Source organism: Gekko japonicus, unplaced genomic scaffold (genome assembly GCF_001447785.1).
Source record: "Gekko japonicus isolate JY-2015 unplaced genomic scaffold, Gekko_japonicus_V1.1 scaffold6, whole genome shotgun sequence".
Lineage (NCBI taxonomy): Eukaryota > Metazoa > Chordata > Lepidosauria > Squamata > Gekkonidae > Gekko > Gekko japonicus.
The window spans coordinates 3612924-3634744 of NW_015166417.1; the positions used below are offsets into that span (position 1 = coordinate 3612924).

At 47.5% G+C, this 21821-nt stretch overlaps 1 protein-coding gene across 3 annotated transcripts in view; it reads right to left on the reverse strand.

Annotated features, from left to right (window-relative positions):
• EFR3B (EFR3 homolog B) overlaps window positions 1-21821 on the reverse strand; it is a 162797-nt gene that overhangs the window by 137324 nt on the left and 3652 nt on the right. For 2 of the 3 annotated variants that reach the window (XM_015411552.1, XM_015411549.1), the window contains exon 1: window positions 2024-2149. The exons of the other annotated variant lie outside the window; for it this stretch is intronic. In XM_015411552.1, the coding sequence (XP_015267038.1) occupies window positions 2024-2084 (61 nt within the window). In that variant the 5' untranslated portion in view covers window positions 2085-2149. Of the gene's footprint in view, window positions 1-2023; window positions 2150-21821 lie in introns of those variants that run through there. 3 annotated transcript variants of the gene reach the window in all.

Here is a 21821-nt window from a genome sequence, read left to right on the forward strand (position 1 = left end):
TGTGTCAGACATGAGTTGCAGGTTCTCCTCAATTTCCATGTGTCCGATTCCCCATTTGAATCAGAGCCAAGGCTACCAGCAGCACGGACGGGGGGGGGGAGAATACCCTGCCCTTGTGTAGAAGCACAACATATGGAAGTGGGCAGGTGAAACTCTTTCATGGCATGCAGGTAAATAACATCACCTGGTAAATAAGATCTCATTAAACCCGAATTAAAGAAACAAGACATTTTCCTTCCAGGTCAGTTGTCAAACCTAACTATGGCATGTGTGGAAAAGGGAACTTCAGGCTCCCTCCTTCCCCATGCCTTTTCCCCAATGGAAACTGCCTTGGAGAGGTGCTTTTTGGCTCGCTTAGGAAACCTACGTGTGCCCTGGGATACATCTGGGTTTTTCCAAGTAGCAAACCCACAGGACTGTTGTCGGTTCAGAAAACTGCACGGGAGGGAAGGCTGAAGCTCCTTCTCCACATGTGCCACAGCCCTGACCCCAATCAGGCAACATCTGCACAACAACCTATATTGTTATGTTTTTATCTTGTTTTTAATTGTTTTAATTATGGCTTTTGGCCCAATAGTTAGCCGCCCTGAGCCTTAGGGGAGGGCAGGATACAAATTGAATTATAAATAAATAAACTGAGAACCCACACTATGGTAGGAACCCCAGATCCGCTCTGTGTTCTCCATAATGTGGGCATTGGGTTGGTTTTCACTTGGGAAGTTGTAATGAATGGGATCCCATATGCATTCGCACAACTCTGATTTATTTCAGTGGGGGGGGGGTGCAGTAGAACTTCCCAACTGATTGCACCCAGTAGTAATTATGGGGAGGCAGTTCCCAGTGAATGGGCATTGCAGGCACCAAAAGTATCTTCGGTTGGCTCTAAAACCGAAACTCCTTGTAACAGAGTGCTCCATCTCCAGCCAGATGCTCCTAAAGGTTAGGCTTGAGAGACAGTTTGGTGTAGTGGTTGAGACCACGGACTCTAATCTGGGAGAACTGGTTTTGATTCCCCACTCTTACAAGCAGCTGCTGCCGGTGTGACCTTGGGTCAGTTACAAGATCATTCAGAGCTGTTCTCTCTGGAGGAGTTCTTGAAAGGGGTCTCTCAGCCCCATCTACCTCACAGGGTGTCTGTTGTGGGGAGGGGAAGGGAAGGAGATTAGCTGCTCTGAGACTCCTTCGGGTAGTGAAGGGCGGGGTATAAGTCCAATCTCTTCTTCTTCTTTTGAGCAGAGTACAGCAGAAGTAATCACCCCCTCTCATTTGATTACAGCCCCTGTAAATAAAAGTTGTTATCTGTTCCTAGCTATTAAAGCAGCCGCTGCAAAGACATCTCCTCCATGGATTTGCTTAATCCCTTGTAAAGTCATGCCAGTGGTCTTTGCAGCATTCTGTGGCAATGAATTCCATGTTCAGTTAGCGTGCATTCTAGGTTTCTGGAAATTCATAGGTCAGGGTGCCCCCTGGAGAGGATGCTTGGAGACAGATGTTCCAAGATGCACAAGGCAGCGGAGGATTCCCACTTCCACTGCTAAAATGGAAGGATGCTTCTGTAGGCTCTTTCGGCAAGAGCCCCCCGTCTACTTTCACCCCAAAACAAATCTCAGTCCCAAAACAGGGGTTCTTCAAGTCACAAATTGGCTGAGGCTTGTTTTTTCCTAGCTATGCAGACCGGCTGGAGAGGAGAGTTTCTCCAAGCACAGGGAAGGGGGGCTTATTCTTACCACTGAGTAGCCGTAACCAGTGCCTATGGACATGCAAGGAGATTTCTGGTCTCAGAGGCATAGCTTCCAGGCAGGTTTGTCCCTTGGCATTTCACTTTTAAGAAATCCAGTGCTGATGGAGATGCACCAACAGACAAACCTCCTGGCAGAGGGCATGCAAGTTTCTTGCCTGGGTTAGCACAAGAAGTCTGAGGCAGAGCCCAGAAGTCCTGCAGCCACAGGCAGCGGCCCCCTCACTCCCACCTCCTTGCACTCTGCTCCCACACGCGCCTGCCCGTGCTTCGTCGCCGCGTTACCATTGCAAATGTGCCGATCCACAGCCGCTGTGCACTCCACCAGGCCTCTTCTGCACGCCATGATGCTCCGCAGCACTCAACGGGGCCTGGCTTGCAGGCAAAGCAGCTGTGCCTCCTGTCTCGAAGGAGAGGGATGCCGGCTGCCTTGCACGCTGCCCTGGATAAATAGGTGCCCCCCCCCCCCCCGCCTTCAACTCCTCTCCCAGCTGCTTCTCTGTGCAGGAACACAGCAAACTGGGGCAGCTCCCATTTCTGTGCTTCAAGGACTCCAATGTGCTGTCCTAGCTCCTTCTCCTCCTCCCCCCCCTTCTCAGGTTTTCGCCTTTCCTCCAAGAGCCGTTGTTTATGTCCCCCCCTCTTGCTTCCTCAGCTGAAGATTTAGTAACTCTCTAATTCTGTCTCATCAGGAATCCATCTTCCAACCCTCTCCCTTCGCTTCCTTTTGATCTCCCCCTCCCCGCCTCCTCTTCCACATTGGTTTATGTTATGAAAGGCATCAGTATGCAATTGTTCCGCTTCCTCTGGCATCCTCCGTCTTCTCCCTCTACCCCAGGCTTTTCTGGCTCTGAAATGAGGGCTGAAGCAAACCTCTGGTGGAGCCTTCCCTTTCAACGCCCTCCCCATTATGCTCCCCAGCTGCTTTAACATCATGTGAGGAAAGAGGCTTTGGAAGTTGTCTCTCCTTGTACATCTCAGCTGCTCACTTCCACGTGCCTGTTTTGGCCAAGGAACAGAATTCAGCAACTGAGGTGTGTAAGAGGAGACGCCTGGCAGAGAGTCAGTGTGATGGAGTGGTTTAAGTGTTTGAAGAGGACAAGGAAGACCTGGGGGTGAATTCTCTAGGTCTGCCAATAAACTAACGGAACGACCTTGGCCTAGACAACATTCTCTCTGCCTGACCTAGTGGGAGGGAAGTGGATGAGGGATGAAGAGGGACATGACTTAGTGGTGGAGCCTCAGCTCGGCCTGCAGAAGGTTCCTGGTTCAGTCCCGGGCATCTCCAGTTAAAAGGATCAGATAGTAGACAATGTGAAAGACCTCCATCTGAGACCCTGGAGAGCCAATGCCGGTCAGAATAGTCAAGACTGACCTTGATAGACCAATAGTCTGGTTCAGTATAAGGTAGCTTCATGTCTTAGAATCCTGAATTCCTTGGAAAAAGAATTGCACAAGAGTCCCCCTCCCAAGACTCCTGTATTTGCTCTCCCACAAAAAGACCCTCTTGTCTGACTGAGGCCTGGATAAAGTATCCAGTTTGATATCAAGGCAGGAACTAGCAAGAGTTTCCTTGGACATTCTCACATGAGAATAGCCTGCCTGCTGGAATGCTCCAGACAGCTCTCTGATTACTGGCCTATCATCTATGGCCTCTTACTCATTGGTAAGAGTCGTCGTGTGCAGGACAATAACTCAGTCCCAGATCCAAGGAATGTCATCCAGCTACTGCTCAGCCTTTGTCCGGTCAGTCTGAGCCAGTCCACCATTCAAGGAACTGAACCCCCTCTCACCTGAGCCATTCTTCTGCCCTCCCTTATCCCACCTACTATGGCCATATTTGGACTTCTGTCCTAAATGTTCATCAGACGGCACTCCAATTCAGACTCTCCAGAAGGAAACAAGAGCCTGCACCACTGATTCCCATCCTGCTAGAGATCCTAAGCTCTTCACGGAATTGGGCCATGGCCAGAATTCCCTGTTGAATTTTAGCCACTTCAAATCCTATAAAAAGGGTATCTCAAGCCCCCCCCCCAAGTCGTAGCTTGTTCTGCACCTGAGCCTCTTCCCCACCTTTGAAGTTGGTTTTGCCTCTGGATGTTCATCCATCCATTTCGAAATCACTGGATCACCTACTTCTGCCCCTGCACCCTTGTTCGTCACTGGATCCTCAACCCCATAGTTGGTTTCAGCTTTGGATTTTTCTTCTGCTCTGGAAATTCCTTGCCGCAGACCAGCTTTTCCATCTCCTGCCCAAACCTCCTTGCAGCACACTCTCCTCCTCAGGTCAGGGAACACAAGATTCTCCTTTCTCCCTTTATTCAGGGCTTTTTTGTAGAAAAAGCCCAGCAGGAACTCATTAGCATAATAAGCCATACCCAACAGCAGAAACTCATTAGCATATTAGGCCACACCCCTGATAGTACAGCTCATTAGCATATTAGGCCATACCCCCATGTTACCAGAAGTGTGGTCATCCAGCCACACCCACCTTTTGCTTCTTATTCTGTTTACCTTGTTTGTTGTCAAAACCCAGGGGGGGGGGTAGCAGGAACTCCTTTGCATGTTAGGCCACACACCCCTAATGTAGCCAATTCCAATGAGTTTCTGCTGTTGGGTGTGGCCAACTCAGGAGCCAGCCAGAACTCCGTTCCTGTGCGTTCCTGCCCAAAAATAGCCCTGCCTTTATTTCCCTTAGACACCCCATGTGCCCCGGATTAGGTAGCCACCAAGGGCAGCATTGCTAGGATTGCATTACTAAATTGCAACATGGTTTTATGTTTTTGGTCACTCTTGCCTTTCTTTTTCTTTTTTTTTTAGCTTTGTATCTTATTAGGGGAATAAAGATGTTCTTGTCTGAGATTCTCTTTCTGTCTGTCTTGTCTATCTAAGGGTATCATTCTCTAAAGGGATTACCCTGGAAGGCCTGTACGGTTCCGCATGTGAGGAGGGCACCCTACTCATCACAGACCTCACATGGGGATTGATGTGGATAATGGGATTAAAAAATGTGTGATCGATTCTGTTGCTGTCCACACAGCATAAGAAGAAGAACCATCTCATCTCGCCTCCTGCCACCACCCGGGTCTCCGGGAAGTTCACAAGCAAATAGCGCCCCCACCACCCAGGCTCTATTTAGCTATCAGAACTGACAGACATCTCCCCTCCGTCAGCCGTGCCTCTGTGGATGTGTTATTCAACTGCCTGCCCCTGCAGCACAGGGTCACTGGACCAGACCAAAGTGGCTCCCAGACCGATGGGCACATGTCCAAAGGTCATCCTGCTCTGTGCCTCCGCTCTAAAACTCTCCCTGGAGGAGATTCCAAAGCATCCATCCAACCAGCGACCTGAGGGAAGAAACCTTGCCAGACATCATGTGCAGGATCCCGACAGCAGCCTTCTTGCCAAATCTGATAGGCAAACACAGGTGGGTCTTCCAGGTTGAGTCCTGAGAGAAGCCCTGGTTAATTAATAAGAGTGTGTGCGGAAGGCTGCCTCAGAAACAGCGACAAGGGCCTACTTGCCAGCAGCTGTCAGGGCGAGGGTCCTGGGGTTTTGCTTTCTGTTACCACCGCCTCCTGCGTTCTTTGTGGGCTATTTTCGGCCTTTGTTTTGAGCCAGTGAGGGAGATATGAAAAGGCTGCCTGCTTCCAGGCACAGATGCTGCAAGGTGGGACTGAAATTGGGGTGGGGGGAAGTGGGGGTGTATTTTTTTTAAAAAAAAAATTACCATCGCACATGATCCAGATATTCATGTCTCCCCCCCGCCCCCCATCCATGCCTCTGCCTTTCCTTTAAAACACCTAAGGACTCTGTCAGTGACGCGAGCCACCCCCTCGGCTTGCGGTTATCAAATCTAGGCTGGCAGAAAGAGCCCATCCTCAGGAGACACCGCCTGTCAGGATTTGGCACCCATTAAATCTATGAGCAGCTGTCACAGCGGTTGGGCTGCTCCAGAGACGGAAGCCTCCCGAGAGGGAATGAGAAAGGATGGTACGGCTCAGGTTGGAGAGGGAAACATGTATGAAAGACAGCCAATTATGGCCCATTCTAATTGGAGGAGAACACAAAAACTTGGCATGTTATTAGATGCACCCAAGGCACCTTCAGAGCCCATTGAGGAAGAGGCCTGTTCTGGCCAGGCTGGGATCCAGATCTGGGGCAGGCCGACCTCAGGGAGGCCATCCTACAGGTGGTGCCTGGAGACCCCCTGGAATTACAACTGATCTCCAGACTACAGAGATCAGTTCCCCTGGAGAGAAATGGGTGCTTTGAAGGGCAAATTCGATGGCCTTTTACCCTAATGAGCCCTGACCTGGATAGACACAGGCCTAGGGTTGCCAAATGGGGCTGGGGGGTGGGGAATCCCTTGCTTTGGCAGCCCGATTTCTGACGCGACAGAATCGGCCCCCGGGGGAAACCCCACCCCCACGTGCACATCACCCGGATGTGATGTCACACGCTGGGGGCGGGGCCACAGCCATTTGAGGGGAAAACTATGTTTTCGGAAGCTAAGCAGGGTCAGCCCTGGCTAGTATTTGGAAGTGTTGGGTATTACAAGTTGAAAACACTCAGTATATCTGGGGTTAAATGTTTGTTTATGTTACTCACAGGAAGTCACATGTTTCTCATGTAACTAATGTTCTTAAGATGTAGGAAGCCCGGGAATCTTCTCCCTGATCTAGGGATTTGATTGGGACTAAAGTGTCAAGGTGTATTACCATTTTATGGCTTCTCTTCCCGTCTTCGTTTGCTGTTCTGAAGAAGTAAGAGTAACCATAATTGCTCTCTTCTAGTTTTGTCTTTGTAGAGTAAAGATGTAGCCGATTATGCTCTGTTGTTATTTTCATCCCAGTTACCCTTCCCATGCTAGAATTTAGTAAAAACTTTATATTTTGATCACACATGGACTCTCAGTCTGAATTATTTTACTCAGGCTCTGCTAGACTATTTTATCTCTGCTAAATACCATTTTTTCAATATCTCACTATCACCCAACAGGAAGGGAGACCACCAAGGAATACCAGGGTTGTGACATGGAGGCAGGCAGTCTTGCCTGAACGTCTCTTGCCTTGAAAACCCCACAGGGTTGCCATAAGTCAGCTGTGACTTGACAGCAAACAAAACACACCCAATGAAGTCCCCCCTCTCCCAGAATCCTTCCCTTCCCAGGCTCTGCCCCCAAATCTCCAGTCATTTCTCAGTTTGGAGTTGGGAACCCTAGTTGACATTGAATGGGGGACCATCTGGCAAGTAGTGGCAGGCATCAGGCACTGCTTCTAGGAAGTAAAGGCAGGCTTTGCAGGCCCTTGGAGCATTCCCAGGGGAGGCAGGGGTTCCTTCAGCAGGGGTCCATGAAGGGTTGCCAACCTCCAGGTACAGCCTGGGGTTCTCTCAGAATTACAATGGATCTCCAGAATACAGAATCCGTTCCCCTGGAGAAAATGGCTGCTTTGGAGGGCGGACTGTATGGCATTGTACCCCCGGAGGTCCCTCCCCAAGCCGTGCCCTTCCCCAGGCTCCACTCCGAAATCTCTAGGAATTTGCTGCACAGGAGCTGGCAACCTTAGGTCTGAGCCTAAATGAGCATAGAAGCATAAGACGTGCCCTGCTGGATCAGACGACTGGTTCTTCTAGTCCAGCACAGAGACCCGGGCCTTCCCAAAGTGCTGCCTTCTGGCACTGGCAATCTGCTGCTTCTGTAAATGGAGGTGCCCTTCATTCCCATGGCTAGGAGCTGTCCATCAGTCTTGTCTACCAAAACAGCTAACAGGAAGACATGCAAAGAGCAATATCTACTAAAGGTTACCCTGCTGTTTCTCCCAGGAACTCATGGTTCTCCCGCTGTCTTACCCTCTCAACAACCTTGTGTGATAGTGTAGGGCAAGTGACCAGTGAACGTGAACGATTCCTGAACATGATTTCTGATTTGGTCAGAAGCTCAGACCAGACCACCAAGAAATACCATGCTCGTGATGCAGACGCAGGGAATGGCAAACCACCCCTGGACATCTCTTGTGTTGAAAAACTGTATGGCATTGTCGCAAGCGGGCCTCAACTTGGTGGCAAAAAGGAAAAAGCATAGAATTCTGCACTGATGGTTTTCCTTAGATGTCCACAAGGAAAAAATAATATAGAGAGCTTTTTAAAAGCAAAAGCTGAATGGTCAGGTAAGGTGTCTGGGACATACCATGGAATGGAGTGCTGTCTCTCCAGAATCTCAGATTGATGCCCTGCTACCTGAGAACTCTAAACTGGGACTGAACCTGGAATCTTCTCCTATGTACATCAGCAATGTGCCCCACTGGCCACTTTGTTTCTGTCTGTCTAATGAATTTTTATTCCACTTTCCCTCAAAGCTCAGGGCAGTGCACATTGTTTTCTCTTCCCCATTTTAACCTCACGACAAACCTGTGAGGTAGGTAAAGTTGAAAGTGTGTGATTGGCCAAGGTCACTAAACAGGCTTCACAGTAGGGTGGGAATTTGAACCCAGGATGCCTAGATCCTTGTCCAACAAGCTAATTACTATACAGGCTCACAAGCAGTGTCCCCCCTAAGCTGAGTTAGTGTGAACAAGCTCACAGTTTTTTAGCCTCCAGCTCACAAATTTCTGTCTTCGCTCAGGAAGGACAGCTCCAGAGCAAACTAATTTATGCAGCAGCCAAATCGCTTGCTCACAACTTTAATGCCAGTAGCCCACAGAGTAGGATTTTTGCTCACAAGACTCCAAAGCTTAGAGGAAGCATTGCTCTCAAGAGATTCAAACAGCTCCCATAGCCTTGACATTATTAGCACCACACTCTGCCTAAGTGAGCCAGCAAAATACCACATCGGAGGTGAAAAACATAGCCATATCTGGGACGTGCCTGCATGTCAGTTTCTTTGCACACCCTTGCACAAAAAAGGGGGTGAGGAAGAGAAACGAAAAGAACTGCATGAATATCACCCCATCCACCAGCTGCAACTCCCATTTTTCTTAGTAAGCAGATCACCATCTAACCAGGCACAAAGCCTCGTTAGCATTCTCAACTGTCTGCAAGTGGTATGTTTTTAATATGCCAGCTTCATGATATGAAAGCAAATGGCCTTGAGGGGAACTTGGGAATGCTGTATTTTATTTAAACGGCATTGGAAACAAAAACCCAAGCAGAAGGCAGGAGCCTTTGTGCTTTTCTTTGATACCAAATGAGAGCGTGCTAATTTTGCCCTGCAGTGAGGAAAGGAGCTAGAATTAATAGGGAAGGATTGGGGGGGGGCATCCAAGCAGTAATAGTATTATTCTGGTGGGAGATTAAATTAGAGATGAACCAAATGTCTTCCCAAGCAAAAGCTGCTAACAACACTGGGGTTGGGCAACAGGGGTACCTATCTAGGGCCCACTCTGGACTGTGGCACAAAAGGGGCTAAGAGAACACTTCTCAGAAGAACTACTCAGAAGTAAATCCCACTTTATTCAGTAGGCTTGCTCCCAGGAAAGCATTCTTAGGATTGCAGCCCAAGACAGTGCAGTGCACTGTTGTTCTATTATGTCATGCTGTCAGAGTAGCATCAGTCAGCAGATTTTCAAGAGAGAATTTGAAAAGACAGATCGTGTTGCCCAGAGGTTTAGTGAGGGCAGCAGGCCAAGCAAGGCAGCATTACCATTGCTTCCTATTGGTCCTGTGCCTGCAGCCTAACACAGAAGTGCACATTTGACCACTGAATGCTTCTGGGGGTGATAAAGGGAGCAGTGAACTGGAGACACATGATTCTGGACCTCAGCAGCCCAATGAGTTTTCTGCACAGTAGCTTTCTAGCTGAGTAGTGGGAACTTGGGAGATCACAGCACTATATTACAACTCTTAATGGTCTATTTTTAATGAAGCCTATTCATTTCCACACTCATGAAAACATGAAACCCTCTCCTAAGCACTATTTTTTACTGCCGTTGGGATAAGGAACACAAATGGACAAAAGCTACAAACGTCATCGGCTCCGTTAATATCCCTGGGGTTTGCCTTTAGTAGTCTCTAAAAGTGCAATCCTTTCTTCCTCTCTGTCTGCAATTTGGCCTGGATAAGTTCCCCGAATTGGATGGAAAATGAAGAAGTCACAGTGAGAAAGGGAAAAGGGTTAGTTCATACTGACACCAGCTGGAGGGAGGATAGTTGAAAGTGGTTTGAAAGGGTAGGACAGGGTGCCTCCGCAAATGGAGGTTCCCAGATCCGAAACAGTGTGGTGAGAATTGGAGAAAAAGTCAGTGGACAAGAGGGTGGAGTGCCCTCCACACCTGCCAGTTCCCCCCTGAAAATATGCCCCACTTGAGGCAATTCCCCCCCATTAGCATGGCCTGCTTCCAGTTTTATAGCCTAGCTGGGGAAAAGAAGCTCTGAAAACTAATGGGGTGGAGGGCATTTTCAAGCCAGAATGTGAGGCAGTGTTGCCAACAGGCCTGAAGCAAAATGTCCCGTCCTTTTAATAGAGGCTTAAGGTGTGAAATCGTTCCATGCGCCTTGGTGTTTAGTTATGCCGGGCCACATGACCACGGAAATATCTTCGGGCAGCGCTGGCTCTTCGGCTTTGAAACGGAGATGAGCACCGCAACCCTAGAGTCAGATTCGACTGGCTTTCGAGCAAGGGAACCTTTACCTTTACCTTTAAGGTGTGAAAATGGTCCAGCTGAAGTTTTTCATAGCCTGGAGGTAAACAACATCACCTGGTAAATAACATCCCAGTAAGCTGCGGTAGCTCAGTAGTTAAGACGCTGAACTGCAGACCATAAGATCGGTAGTCCAGCAGTTCGAGACCCGAGTGCCGCATGATGGAGTGAGCTCCCGTCTGTGGTCTCAGCTCCTGCCAACCTAGCAGTTCGAAAGCAAGAAACTGCAAGTAGATAAATAGGTACCACTTTGGTGGGAAGGTAACAGCGTTCTGTGCGCCTCGGCGTCTAGTCATGCCGGCCACTTGACCACAGAAACGTCTTCGGACAGCGCTGGCTCTTCGGCTTGGAAACAGAGATGAGCACCGCCCCCTAGAGTCGGATTTGACTGGCTTTCGAGCAAGGGAAACTTTTACCTTTACCAAAGCCTCTATTAAAGGAGTAGGATTTTTTTCTCTCTCTAAGCTGTTAACTGTCCTAAAAACACCCTTCTATTTAAGTTAATGGGTGCAGAAAAGTCTACATCTGCCTAGGATGGCACTCACTGACAATCACTTACCTAAACTTTAACAAACTGTTAAAACAGAGTAGGAGGTGCCAGGTCCCCCCGGCCACTGGCGGTGGTGGTGAGGAGTGTTGCCAGCTCCAGGTTGGGAAACTCCTGGATATTTGGGAGTGGAGCCTGGGGAGGACAGGGACCTCAGTGGGGTGCAGTGCCAGAGAGTCCACCCTCCAAAGCATCCCTTTTCTCCAGGGGAACTGATCTCTTTAGTCTGGAGATGAGCTGTAGTTCTGGGGGATCCCCAGGACCCAGCTGGAGGCCGGCATCCCTAATGGAGAGAAAGGAGTAAACATGGCCTTGTGAAATCACAAGGAGCCAGTTGTCAGCCACATTCTCAAATTCCACATGTCTGGACATGATCTTTCTTTCTGGCAATTATAGATGTGTAGACTCTGTTGGATTCTCTGGACTAGGTACTGCCAGGGAACCAACGGGGAAATAGCAGAGTGCACAAAGGCTTAAACGCAGCAGAGCTTGGGGCTTGGTGTGGCAGACTTAAAAGTCACACAGAGTAAGCAGTCAGTTTTAAAAACTAAGTAACATTTATTAAAGGAAATACATGGTGGAGAGTGCAGGTAAGAGATAGATATAGGCTACCTATTCTAACTAGCTTGATGGTGTTGGATGCTGGACGCATGTCCAGCCTCCATGCTGCAAGATGGCGATCAAGCACCTTCTTCATGCATGGAGGAGAGAAGAGAGAGTGTGAGAGAGTGTGGCAGCGGAAGCAGAGGAGATTGCCCCTAAGAGCAGCATTCTACTTCAAAGGAAAGGATCAGATAACAGGAAGGAAAGGATGCTCTGTGTGTCCTGACCTCTCTTTCTATCTGTCTTTGGTGCTATCTTCTCAGGTCTGAGACAGGAGACAGCGCCAAGTCCTCCACTTCTAACAGACTCCAGAGTGTATCAGTAGTGCTTGCTCTTGAGAGGAATGGCATTAGGCTGGATAGAACATGGAGACCAGCCTTTGCTCCCACAAAATAATGGGAGCTCCCCATCTCTAGAGATAGAGAAAGAAAGGTGCCAGGGAGGTGGCCACGCATGCCACAAAGGCTATCAATCCCTTTCCCAGGTATCAAATTATTAAATCAGCTCCTCCACTGTAATTATGGAGCAATGACTGATGACTCAAAAATCTGCCTTTCAGGGACTTCCAGCTTTAATTAAAACCAGGCTTTTGAACCAATTTGTTGCTCTGATTGCCCTAGGAATCACAGGGATTTGGGGGTAACAAAAGCAGTTCAGAACAAAACTGCTTTTTTTTAAAAAAATGTACTTTTTGCTTGAGAGGTGTAGAAGGGAGAAAAATCCCTACAGGGGGGCAGGTTTAAAACATAGGTCACCTTCAAGAGAAAAGTGAATGTCCTGAGAAGGTTACAGTCTAAATTTGAGTGGGGAGGAGGGGAGGAAGGAGTGTGACCATGCAGAGTTGTATAAACTAGGGGTTAGCAACTCCTGGTAGGGAAATCCCTGGAGATCTGGGAGCAGAGTTTGGGGAGGGGACGGGGCTCAGTAGGTACATGATACCGTAAGAGTCCACTTTCTGAAGCTGCCATTTTCTCCAGGGGGATCAATCAATGAGGTCTGGCGATCAGTTATAATTGCAGGAGTATTCCAGGGCCCACCTGGAGGATGGCAACCCTTCTACAAACTAAGGCTTTGTTTCAGTTTTGTACAGAGGGTCTCAGTAGTCTGGAGGAATAATAACAAATATGCTGACATGTTCAGTGTATGGTCTACTAAGACCCCTAGATCCTTTGCGCACATACTACTGCCAAGACAAGTCTCCCCCAACCTATAATGATGCATTTGGTTTTTCCTATCTAAACGCAGAACTTTACATTTATTCCCATTGAAGTTCATCAAATTTGTTTTAGCCCAGTTTTCTAGCCAGTCAAGATCATTCTGTGTCCTGACTCTGTCTTCTACCGTATTTGCTACCCCTCCCAATTTAGTATCATCTGAAAATTTAATAAGAGGGAATGCTTATTAAATTTGCAGATGATACTAAATTGGGAGGGGTAGCAAATACAGTCCCTTCCAACTCTCTGATTTTACGATTCTATGAAATATGGAAATGAAATGGCTCATGTCTGCATTGTAGGGATGAAAGGCAGGTGTGAGAGAGAGGAAACAGAGGAAATTGCCCTTAAGAGTAGCATCCTACTTCAAAGGTGAAAAGTACTGAGAAGCGTTGAGTGATTTCAGCGAAGTACTTTTATTCAGATAGAACAAGACAAGGAAAGCCGGCTCGCAGGCCGGTTTATATGCACTGAAAACCCGCCACCTAAACACACCCCCTATTTCCCTATAGGCTATTTACAGTGGCCGAGAGTCCCATAGGCTCTCGGCCGCGGACCTGGCCCTCTGATAGGTGCGGGCTAGGATCCGCTTGGCTATCGTCTTTAGAGGAGCGAAGCTCCGATGTTCGGCCTGACCGCATGGCCCAACGGTCGCGCACGTGGTCATGGCGGAGTACATTACAAAAGGAAAGGATGTTCTATGTGTCCTGACCTCTCTATCTGCCTAAACTCTTTGGTGCCATCTTTCAAGTCTGAGACAGGAGACAGCACAAAGCCCTCCAATTCCAGCACAAAGCAGCCATTTTCTCCAGGGGAACGGGCCTCTCTAGACTGGAGATCAGTAGAAGAAGCGGGAGATTGCCAGGCCCCCACCTGGAGGTTGGCAGGTCTAGGGAGCCCTCTCAAAGGCAAATAGATTTCAGGGTTGCCAGCCTCTAGGTGAGTACCAAAGATCTCCCAGAATTACGAGTGATCTCCCGACTACATAGATCAGCTCCCCTGCAGAAAACGGCAGCTTTGGAGGGTGGGCCCTATGGCACTGTACCTCCACTGAGGCCCCTCCTTTTCCCAACCCTGCCCCTCCCGAGGCCGTATCCCCAAATCTCCAGGAACTTCCAAGGCCAGAGTTGGCAATCCTATCTCCAGATGGAATTGCTCTCCCCCTTTATTTTCACAGCAAAGTTCAGGGGGTAAGTGGTCACATTCCAGTGGCATCCAGGGGGAATATAGGGATCCACCATTTGGGGTGTGGGCGGCTGAGAGGCTCACCAGCAGCAGGCGGATCAATCAATCGGGGGATCTCCACATTCAGAAGCATTAAACCTCTGGATACCTGTGGTAGAAGGCAACAAGATGGAGAAGGCTTGGCCTCTACTGCCTCGTTTGTTTGCCTTTCAGGGCCACTGTATGAAACAGGATGCTGGACAAGGTAGACCATGAGTCTGACCCAACAGGGGCCTCCTTATGTTCTTATGAAGAGTACTACAGCACTCAGAAGATGATGATGATGAAGTCTGTAATCTAATACTGGACATTTATTTGGCAATAAATCCCACTGAAATCAATGGCATTTAGTTCTAGATAAACAGCTGAAGATCATTATATAAATGCTAAGTGTATTAGAAGGCAGCCATGGCCTATTCTACCCCACCCGCCCCCCAATCCAAAAATGGAAGGCAGTTTCCTTCATGCTTCAGCCCCACTCCCATAAGATTATCTCAGCTTCCTACACACTTAATATGCAGCAAACAGATGGCCCTTCTATTAACACTGCAGCTAAGAAAAGGAAAATGCTGCGCCAAATCTGAAATTTACAAATGTCATCCAAAACGGGCTTGCAGACACAAATAACTACAGCAATCTCATTGCAAACGTCAAAAGAGGAGGCCACCCGCCTGCAGAAATCAATAGATTTCCTTCCACAGGTTGGCTCAGACAGCCATAATGAAGGGGTATCTGCTGAGCCACAAGTGAGGACCAAATGTTGTTGACAATAACATAATAGCCATCAAGCCACACAAGACCCAAACGCCTTTGGTGGAGGAAGCGACTTTTTGGGAAAGAAACATGCAATAATTACAGAGTCAAACAAACGGGTGATCATCAACCAAAGCGATACGGGGGCACAGAAAATATGCTCTATTTCTGAGCAGAATTAAATAAGGGGTGGCCAGGGGAGTCGGCATTCTGGACTTTGCACGATTCCCTCCTCCCTGCCAAAAGAGGAAAAGGCGAATTAAAGAAGAAAGTCATGGTTTGCGTGTAGCGTTGCCAACCTCCAGGTGGCACCTGAAGATCTCCCATTATGACAATGGATTGCCAGATGAACAAGATCAGTTCCCTTGGAGAAAATGGCTGCTTTGGAGGGTGGACTTTATGGCATTATACCCTGCAGGTATAATTGAGATGGTTAGACAGTGTCATAGATGCAACGAACATGAAGTTGAGCAAACTTCAGAGGACGGCGGAAGACCGGAAGGCCTGGCGTGATCTGGTCCATGGGGTCGCGAAGAGTCGGACTCGACTGGGCGACTGAACAACAACAACAACAACACCCTGCAGGTTCCTCCCTTCTTCCAACCCTGCCCTCCAGCTCCATCCCCGCAAATCTCCAGGTATTTCCCAACCCAGAGCTGGCAACCCTAAAACAATGGAAACATTATGGAATGAAATTATAGCAATGATATTCTCAACAATTTCCCCTGCTAATGGGAGTTATGGCCAGACAGGGGGGAAGGAGGGAGGTTGTGTGTGTGTGTGTGTGTGTGTGTGTGTGTGTGTGTGTGAGAGAGAGAGAGAGAGAGAGAGAGAGAGAGAGAGAGAGAGAGAGAGAGATCCCTTTCCATCTCAGGCATGACAGCAGTCAGATCCTTTTCCATGTAACCTATCTGTAAACCATGGGTTGGATCCAGGCTGAATTTTCCAAGCCAGAATGGGACTTTGCTGCTTCTCCCTTCCTACTCCACAAAATGCTGCTCCTGGGGGACAGATGACCCTGAGGAATGACTAGGATGTGGGGGGGGGGGCAGTCTTGAGCAGGAAGAGAGAATGGATGGAAATTGCCAGTTTAATCCAGTCCAACCCCCATGCCTCAACCCAGGTTCCTGAGCTGATTTACATGGTAAATAATTCTACTGGTTTTTTTTAAAGCATTCACAATTCAGTGAAACCATCAACAATAATTCATTTTCTTCTTCCTCATTTGATGAGAAGTACCCAACGGACACCGTGAAGCTGCGGTGGCTCAAGTGGTTAAGATGCTGAACTGCAGGCTGTGGAAGTCCGTAGTTCGGCAGTTCGAGACCGGGTGCCGCATGATGTAGTGAGCTCCCATCTCTGGTTCCAGCTCCTGCCAACCTAGCAGTTCGAAAGCAAGAAATTGCAAGTAGATAAATAGGTACCACTTCGGTGGGAAGGTAACAGCGTTCCGTGCGCCTTGGTGTTTAGTCATGCCAGCCACATGACCACAGAAACGTCTTTGGACAGCGCTGGCTCTTCGGCTTTGAAACGGAGATGAGCACCGCAACCCTAGAGTCGGATTCGACTGGCTTTCGAGCAAGGGAACCTTTACCTTTACCCAAGGGACAGTTACCTGGGTTGGAGAAGAGAACCCCTGGAGACATACAGCTTTTTTTCTTCCCAGATACTTGTTTATTTACAAATAGAACGCAGGTGGAGGCAAACATGCTTTCCAACAGGGCACATCAGATATCCGGAGATTGATATCTGGCACCTCAAGGTACTGTCCTTTCCTAGCCAACTCACAGCTCTGTCTCTGTGGGCTCCTTTCTCCGTTCCAAATTCAAACTTGCCCATTTCTTTACAGATACCTACATATCCACATAGCCTTCTGCCCCAGGCTCTGAAGAGTAATTGACAAAACCATCAGAGGATCATTTCCTAACAATTAGTGCCCACTGAGTATAGTGCCCATTAGTATTCTTCTATTATAGTCCAGAGTTTCCCACAGGGCGTGTCCATTTAAGCCAAGCCGGTACTAAAAGCAACTATTACAGCTTAAAAGCTTGCAAAATACCAGTCAATGCTAATAAACCATAAAACACTAATTTACACCAAATGGCTGGGAAGGAGAACAAAAACGTGTTCTTTCTTCATCCAACACCTAAATACAGCCGACCCTGTTTGACTGCCACTGTCAAAGCATTCAGTGGCACAGAAGAAAAGATGATCTTTGCCATTAAGAACAACAAAAGAGTCTTGGTGGTAGTGATGGAAAGTGCCACCACATCACAGCCAATTTATGGCCACTCAGGAGGGTTTTCAAGGCAAGAGTTGTTCAGAGGTGTTTTGCCATTGCTTGCCTCTGAGAAGTGACCCTGGACTTCCTTATTGGTCTCCTGTCCAAATACTGACCAGAGTCAACCCACCTTAACTTCCAAGATCTGACAAGATCAGGCTAGCCTGGGCCATCCAGGTCCAGCACCTTAAAGAATGGGGCTGGCAGTGGTACATAAGCTCTCATGAATGAGGGCCCTGCGTCCATCAGGGATAGCAGTCTATTTGAACTAAGGACGCAACCAAATTTCAAATATGTTATTTGTAGTTAGAACGGATTAGAACGGTCGGGTTAGAACGGATAAAAGGAAGTACTTCTTCACCCAAAGAGTGATTAACACATGGAATTCACTGCCACAGGAGGTGGTGGCTGCTACAAGCATGGACGGCTTCAAGAGGGAATGAGATAAGCATATGGAGCAGAAGTCCATCAGTAGCTATTAGCCACAAGGTATAGATAGGGGCTCTGGGGCAAGTGATGCTCTGTCTTCTTGGTGCTTGGGGGGGCCAACAGTGGGAGGGCTTCTAATGTCCTGGCCCCACTGGTGGACCTCCTGATGGCACCTGGTATTTTTGGCCACTGTGTGACAGAGTGTTGGGCTGGATGGGCCTTTGGGCTGATCCAACATTGGCGTCTCTTATGTTCTTATGTTCTTATGTAGTTCATCTTTCTTACTGAGAGCTGAGGTGGATTACACAGTGTGAGGCCATGCAATCAATAGGAAGAGACATCCAATAAGCAATGTAATAGGCCTGAGACTGCAGATGCCTGAAACAAAGCAGAAATCTGAACAAGTGTTAAGCATTAAACATGATATGTTAAACAAGCAGTGAATGGGATTACTTAAGCAGAAATACAATGTGCTAAGAACAAGATAATACACAAAGAAACAGATAACATGTACTATACATAGTAGCAAAGTCAACCCATTCCCTTAACACTTGTGCTGCTCTTCTGGGATCATTTCCCCTTGCATCCATGGTCCTAGTTAATAGAGATGTATGTTAGTTCAATAAAAATCTGCCCCCCACGGTTGCCCCCAAAAGTTCATATAAATTGAGGATTAGAAAAAAGAAGAATAAATAGTGGCTGAAGGACTCTGATTTGTGCCTGAAAACTCTGAAATGATTTTGGGATGCTCGGGGGGTTTCTTTAAGCAGTTAAATGAATAGTTAAAATATAATTAACCTAGCATAACCGACTATGTTCATTGTTTTATTAGCTTTTTAAAAATAACATTGAGTTAAGCTGATATATTGATCTCCTACTCTTGGGTTTTTAGTTATTATTGGGTCTTTTTTCTTTCTCCTTAGATGTAGTTCCCCTTCCCATATTTTCAGTTGTAGTTTGTAGTTTGTAAAAAATCGATAAAAAATTCCCCTTAGGGGGATCCAAAAAATAAATAAAAATCTGCCCCCTCCCTTTTAAAGATCTCAGACTATGACCACAGGTCTTACCCAAGTTCCTAAACATTTATCCATGCATAGACCAAGCACCTGCCTGCGCTACAGGGTTAGCAGAAAGAGGAGAAGGGGGAGGGGAGCGTAAAACACACACATAGGCAGCTCCTTGGCAGTGACTCAAAAAGCTGACAAGAAAGAAAGGGCAGATAAGTTTTAATGGTGGCAGAATTCTACCTTAACTATAGGAAGGACGGTCTAGTGGGTTCAAGTCCTTTCACACCCACACGGATTCCCAATGTCTTTCAGGTACTCATGTGGGGAGGTTGGATGCATTTCCCTTTGAATTTTGAATATCTTTTGTTTCAATTTTGTTTCTCCTTTGTGAGAAATGTACTTGCAAGTCTTTCTTTTCATACCAGTTTCCCTTTCCAGGCACCAACAATACAATCCTACACAGAATCCAAAACCATGGAATACCTTTTGCAGTACCAGACTATGCAGAGCTACTCTAGTCTAAGCCCAGTGAAATCAGCAACTGTGAAACCACTCTTGATTAATACACTTTTGATATGAATTTTGCATCTTTTATACATGAAAGTCCACATAACAGTGGACTAAAATTAACAGGGGGGGAATCACCAACAGGAGCAAAAATGAGGGAAGCCCGTACCGATGGAAATTGCAACATAGGAAATAGAAAAGAAGGCCTACAACATTGTCCTCTGCGCTTCCATTTTATCCTCATAACAGCAACCCCATGAGGTATGATGGTCTGTGAGAGAACAACTGGCTCCAGCAACCTTCCATGGTAGAGTGGGGATTCAAACTTGAGTCTCCCATATGGTTGCCAACCTCCAGATAGGCCTGGAAATCTCCTGGAATTGGAATTAGGGGTGTGCATTCAGCAAAGCTGAATGGAATAAATACCAGGAAAATACCTTATCAGTTTTTTTCGTGTATGTATTCAGCTGAATCAGATTCTCTGATCTGATTTGGATACTGATAAGGTGCTCCTGAATAAAAGCCAACCTTATTTGGCTTTTATTTGGGGCCATCCCCGAATCAGGGAGGGAAGGGGAAACAGTTCAGGGAGGCATCTGTTTTCTCTTCTGCCAATCAGCCTCTCATGGGGAGCAGACTGGGGAAGCGAAGGGGAGGCAGAGCGGGTCAGTTTTACTCCTCTGTCTTGGAACCAGACGGGAGTGAAACTGACATAGCTCTAATGGCCAGCTGAATATTTTCATCCAAGCCAAGTATTTCCCGAATCCCAGTATAATACTGATACTGGGATTTGGGAATATCTGCATTTACTGATATTTTCTGGGTTTGGTTTACCCGAACCTGAAAAATACTGATCCCCCCCCCCCCGTGCACCCCCCCAATTCAAACTGATCCCCAGACCCACAGAGATCTGTCCCCCTGGAAAAAATGGCTGCTTTGGAGGGTGGACTACTGAGGTCCCTCCCCAGGCCTCACTCCTAAATCTCTAGGAATTTCTCAACCTACAGCTGGCATCTTATTCATAATTTGGAAGAACCGAGTTGGATCGCATCCAGCCATTGCTTTGCGAGTACTACATGTCACAGCTGTCATGGAAAACATCATGTTAATCAATGTTTTCTGCAGAAAAAAGTATGTAAGAATATGCCTCTTTAAACACCTGTGTATATTTGCCTGGGAAACAGGCCAATCAATTCCCAGTTGTTTAAAGAAGCATGCACACACATAGTTTCACGAGGTGCATATTTGCTGCAGAAAATATGCTATAACCAATGCTCCCTCTAAGATGTGGAGTCCTGTGAGCAAAGATTCTACTTTCTGAGCTACTGGCATTAAATTTGTGAGCGAGCGACTTGGCTGCTGCATAAATTAGTTTGCTCTGGAGCCGTCCTTCCTGAGCTAAGACAAAAATGTGTGAGCCAGAAGCTAAAAAACTGTGAGCTAGCTCACACTAACTCAGTTTAGAGGGAACACTCTCTCCAACAACTCATCAGGAATAACCAGGGACAGATTAGGATGTTAAAATGGATCCGGAACAAGTCAAGTAGAGTTATTCCAATTTATTTATTTATTTGTTTGTTTGTTCAAATTTATAGCCCGCCCTCCCTGCAATGAGCTCAGGGCGGCTCACAATAGGGCAACATGTGCCAATAGTTAAAACACAAATAGGGCAAAAAATGCCAATAGTTAATCAATAAAACAAGATAAAGCCAACATTTAAAACCGTATAAAATGCTCCAAAAGTTTTGAAAGATCTTCATTTGCAAGATGGTATCCTGGGAATGGTAGTCCCAATTCCATGGTATCCCGGGAATGTTAGACTCAGTTCAATGGTATGGTTCCACATGATATTATATCTTGTCTCAGGGCCATTACAAACCCTGATGTTATCTACGGTGGTGGAGTAGTGTGGTGGTGGTGGCAGCTCCTACTCAAAAGCCTGGCGGAAGAGCTCCGTCTTACAGGCCCTGCGTGTTGACAGGTCTGCAGACTCAGATCTGGCTGGTGGTAGCCTGGGACTAGGCCACAGTTGGGCCTAGACCTGTGGCCACTGGCCATGACCAAGCCAAGCAGCTCCTGCAGGGACTCAACCAACCTTGCTCTTTGCCAACAGCCCCTCCTAGTAGCAGCTCACCAGAAACTAAGGCAAAGGACTGGTCTGCTTCATGCACAGAACTCCCATGAGTCTTGGACTGTCTCTTTTCTATGCTCTGTGCCTCCCTGTAGTGACCAGTCAGGGTATATCTCAGTTGGAAATTGCAGGGACTAATAGTGCAATCCTAAGCAGTGTTATGCTCACTGACTTCCCTGGATTTAGAGGAGTATAACTCTGTTTAGGATTGCATTCTTAGCGTCGTTGTGACAGTATCCAGAAGAAGGGGTAAAAAGGCTGAGGGGCCAGAATTAAGGGGAGAGGGTTTGTTTTCCTTCTCTGTTTGAGAGCTTTTGCCACTGGCTCTGCCATTCAATGCCCATCAATCAGGTTCTATGTTGATGTGCCAGATACCACTCTCTGCTGCACAGGGCATCACTGAGCCCTGCCCCATTCCACCAAGCCCTGCCTCCTCTTCTCAGGCACCACCCCTTAGGGCTTAGGCTCCTCCCCCTGCAGGCTTGGCAAGCAGATGGTCGGTTCTTGCCCCTTCCTTTCCTTGTATCAATTTCCCCTTCCTTGTCTGTGCAGCAAGCTGCAGTTCACAGACCCTCCTTATTCTTGCTGTGTTTCTTGCTTTCAGTCCTTCCTCAGTTTCTACAGTCTTGGGAAAACCCTTCTTGGCTAGATAACTCTACGCTTGCCAACTTCCAGGTGGCACCTGGAGGTATCTCACTATTACAATAGAGATCAGTGGCTCTGGAGAAAATGGTTACTCTGGAGAGTG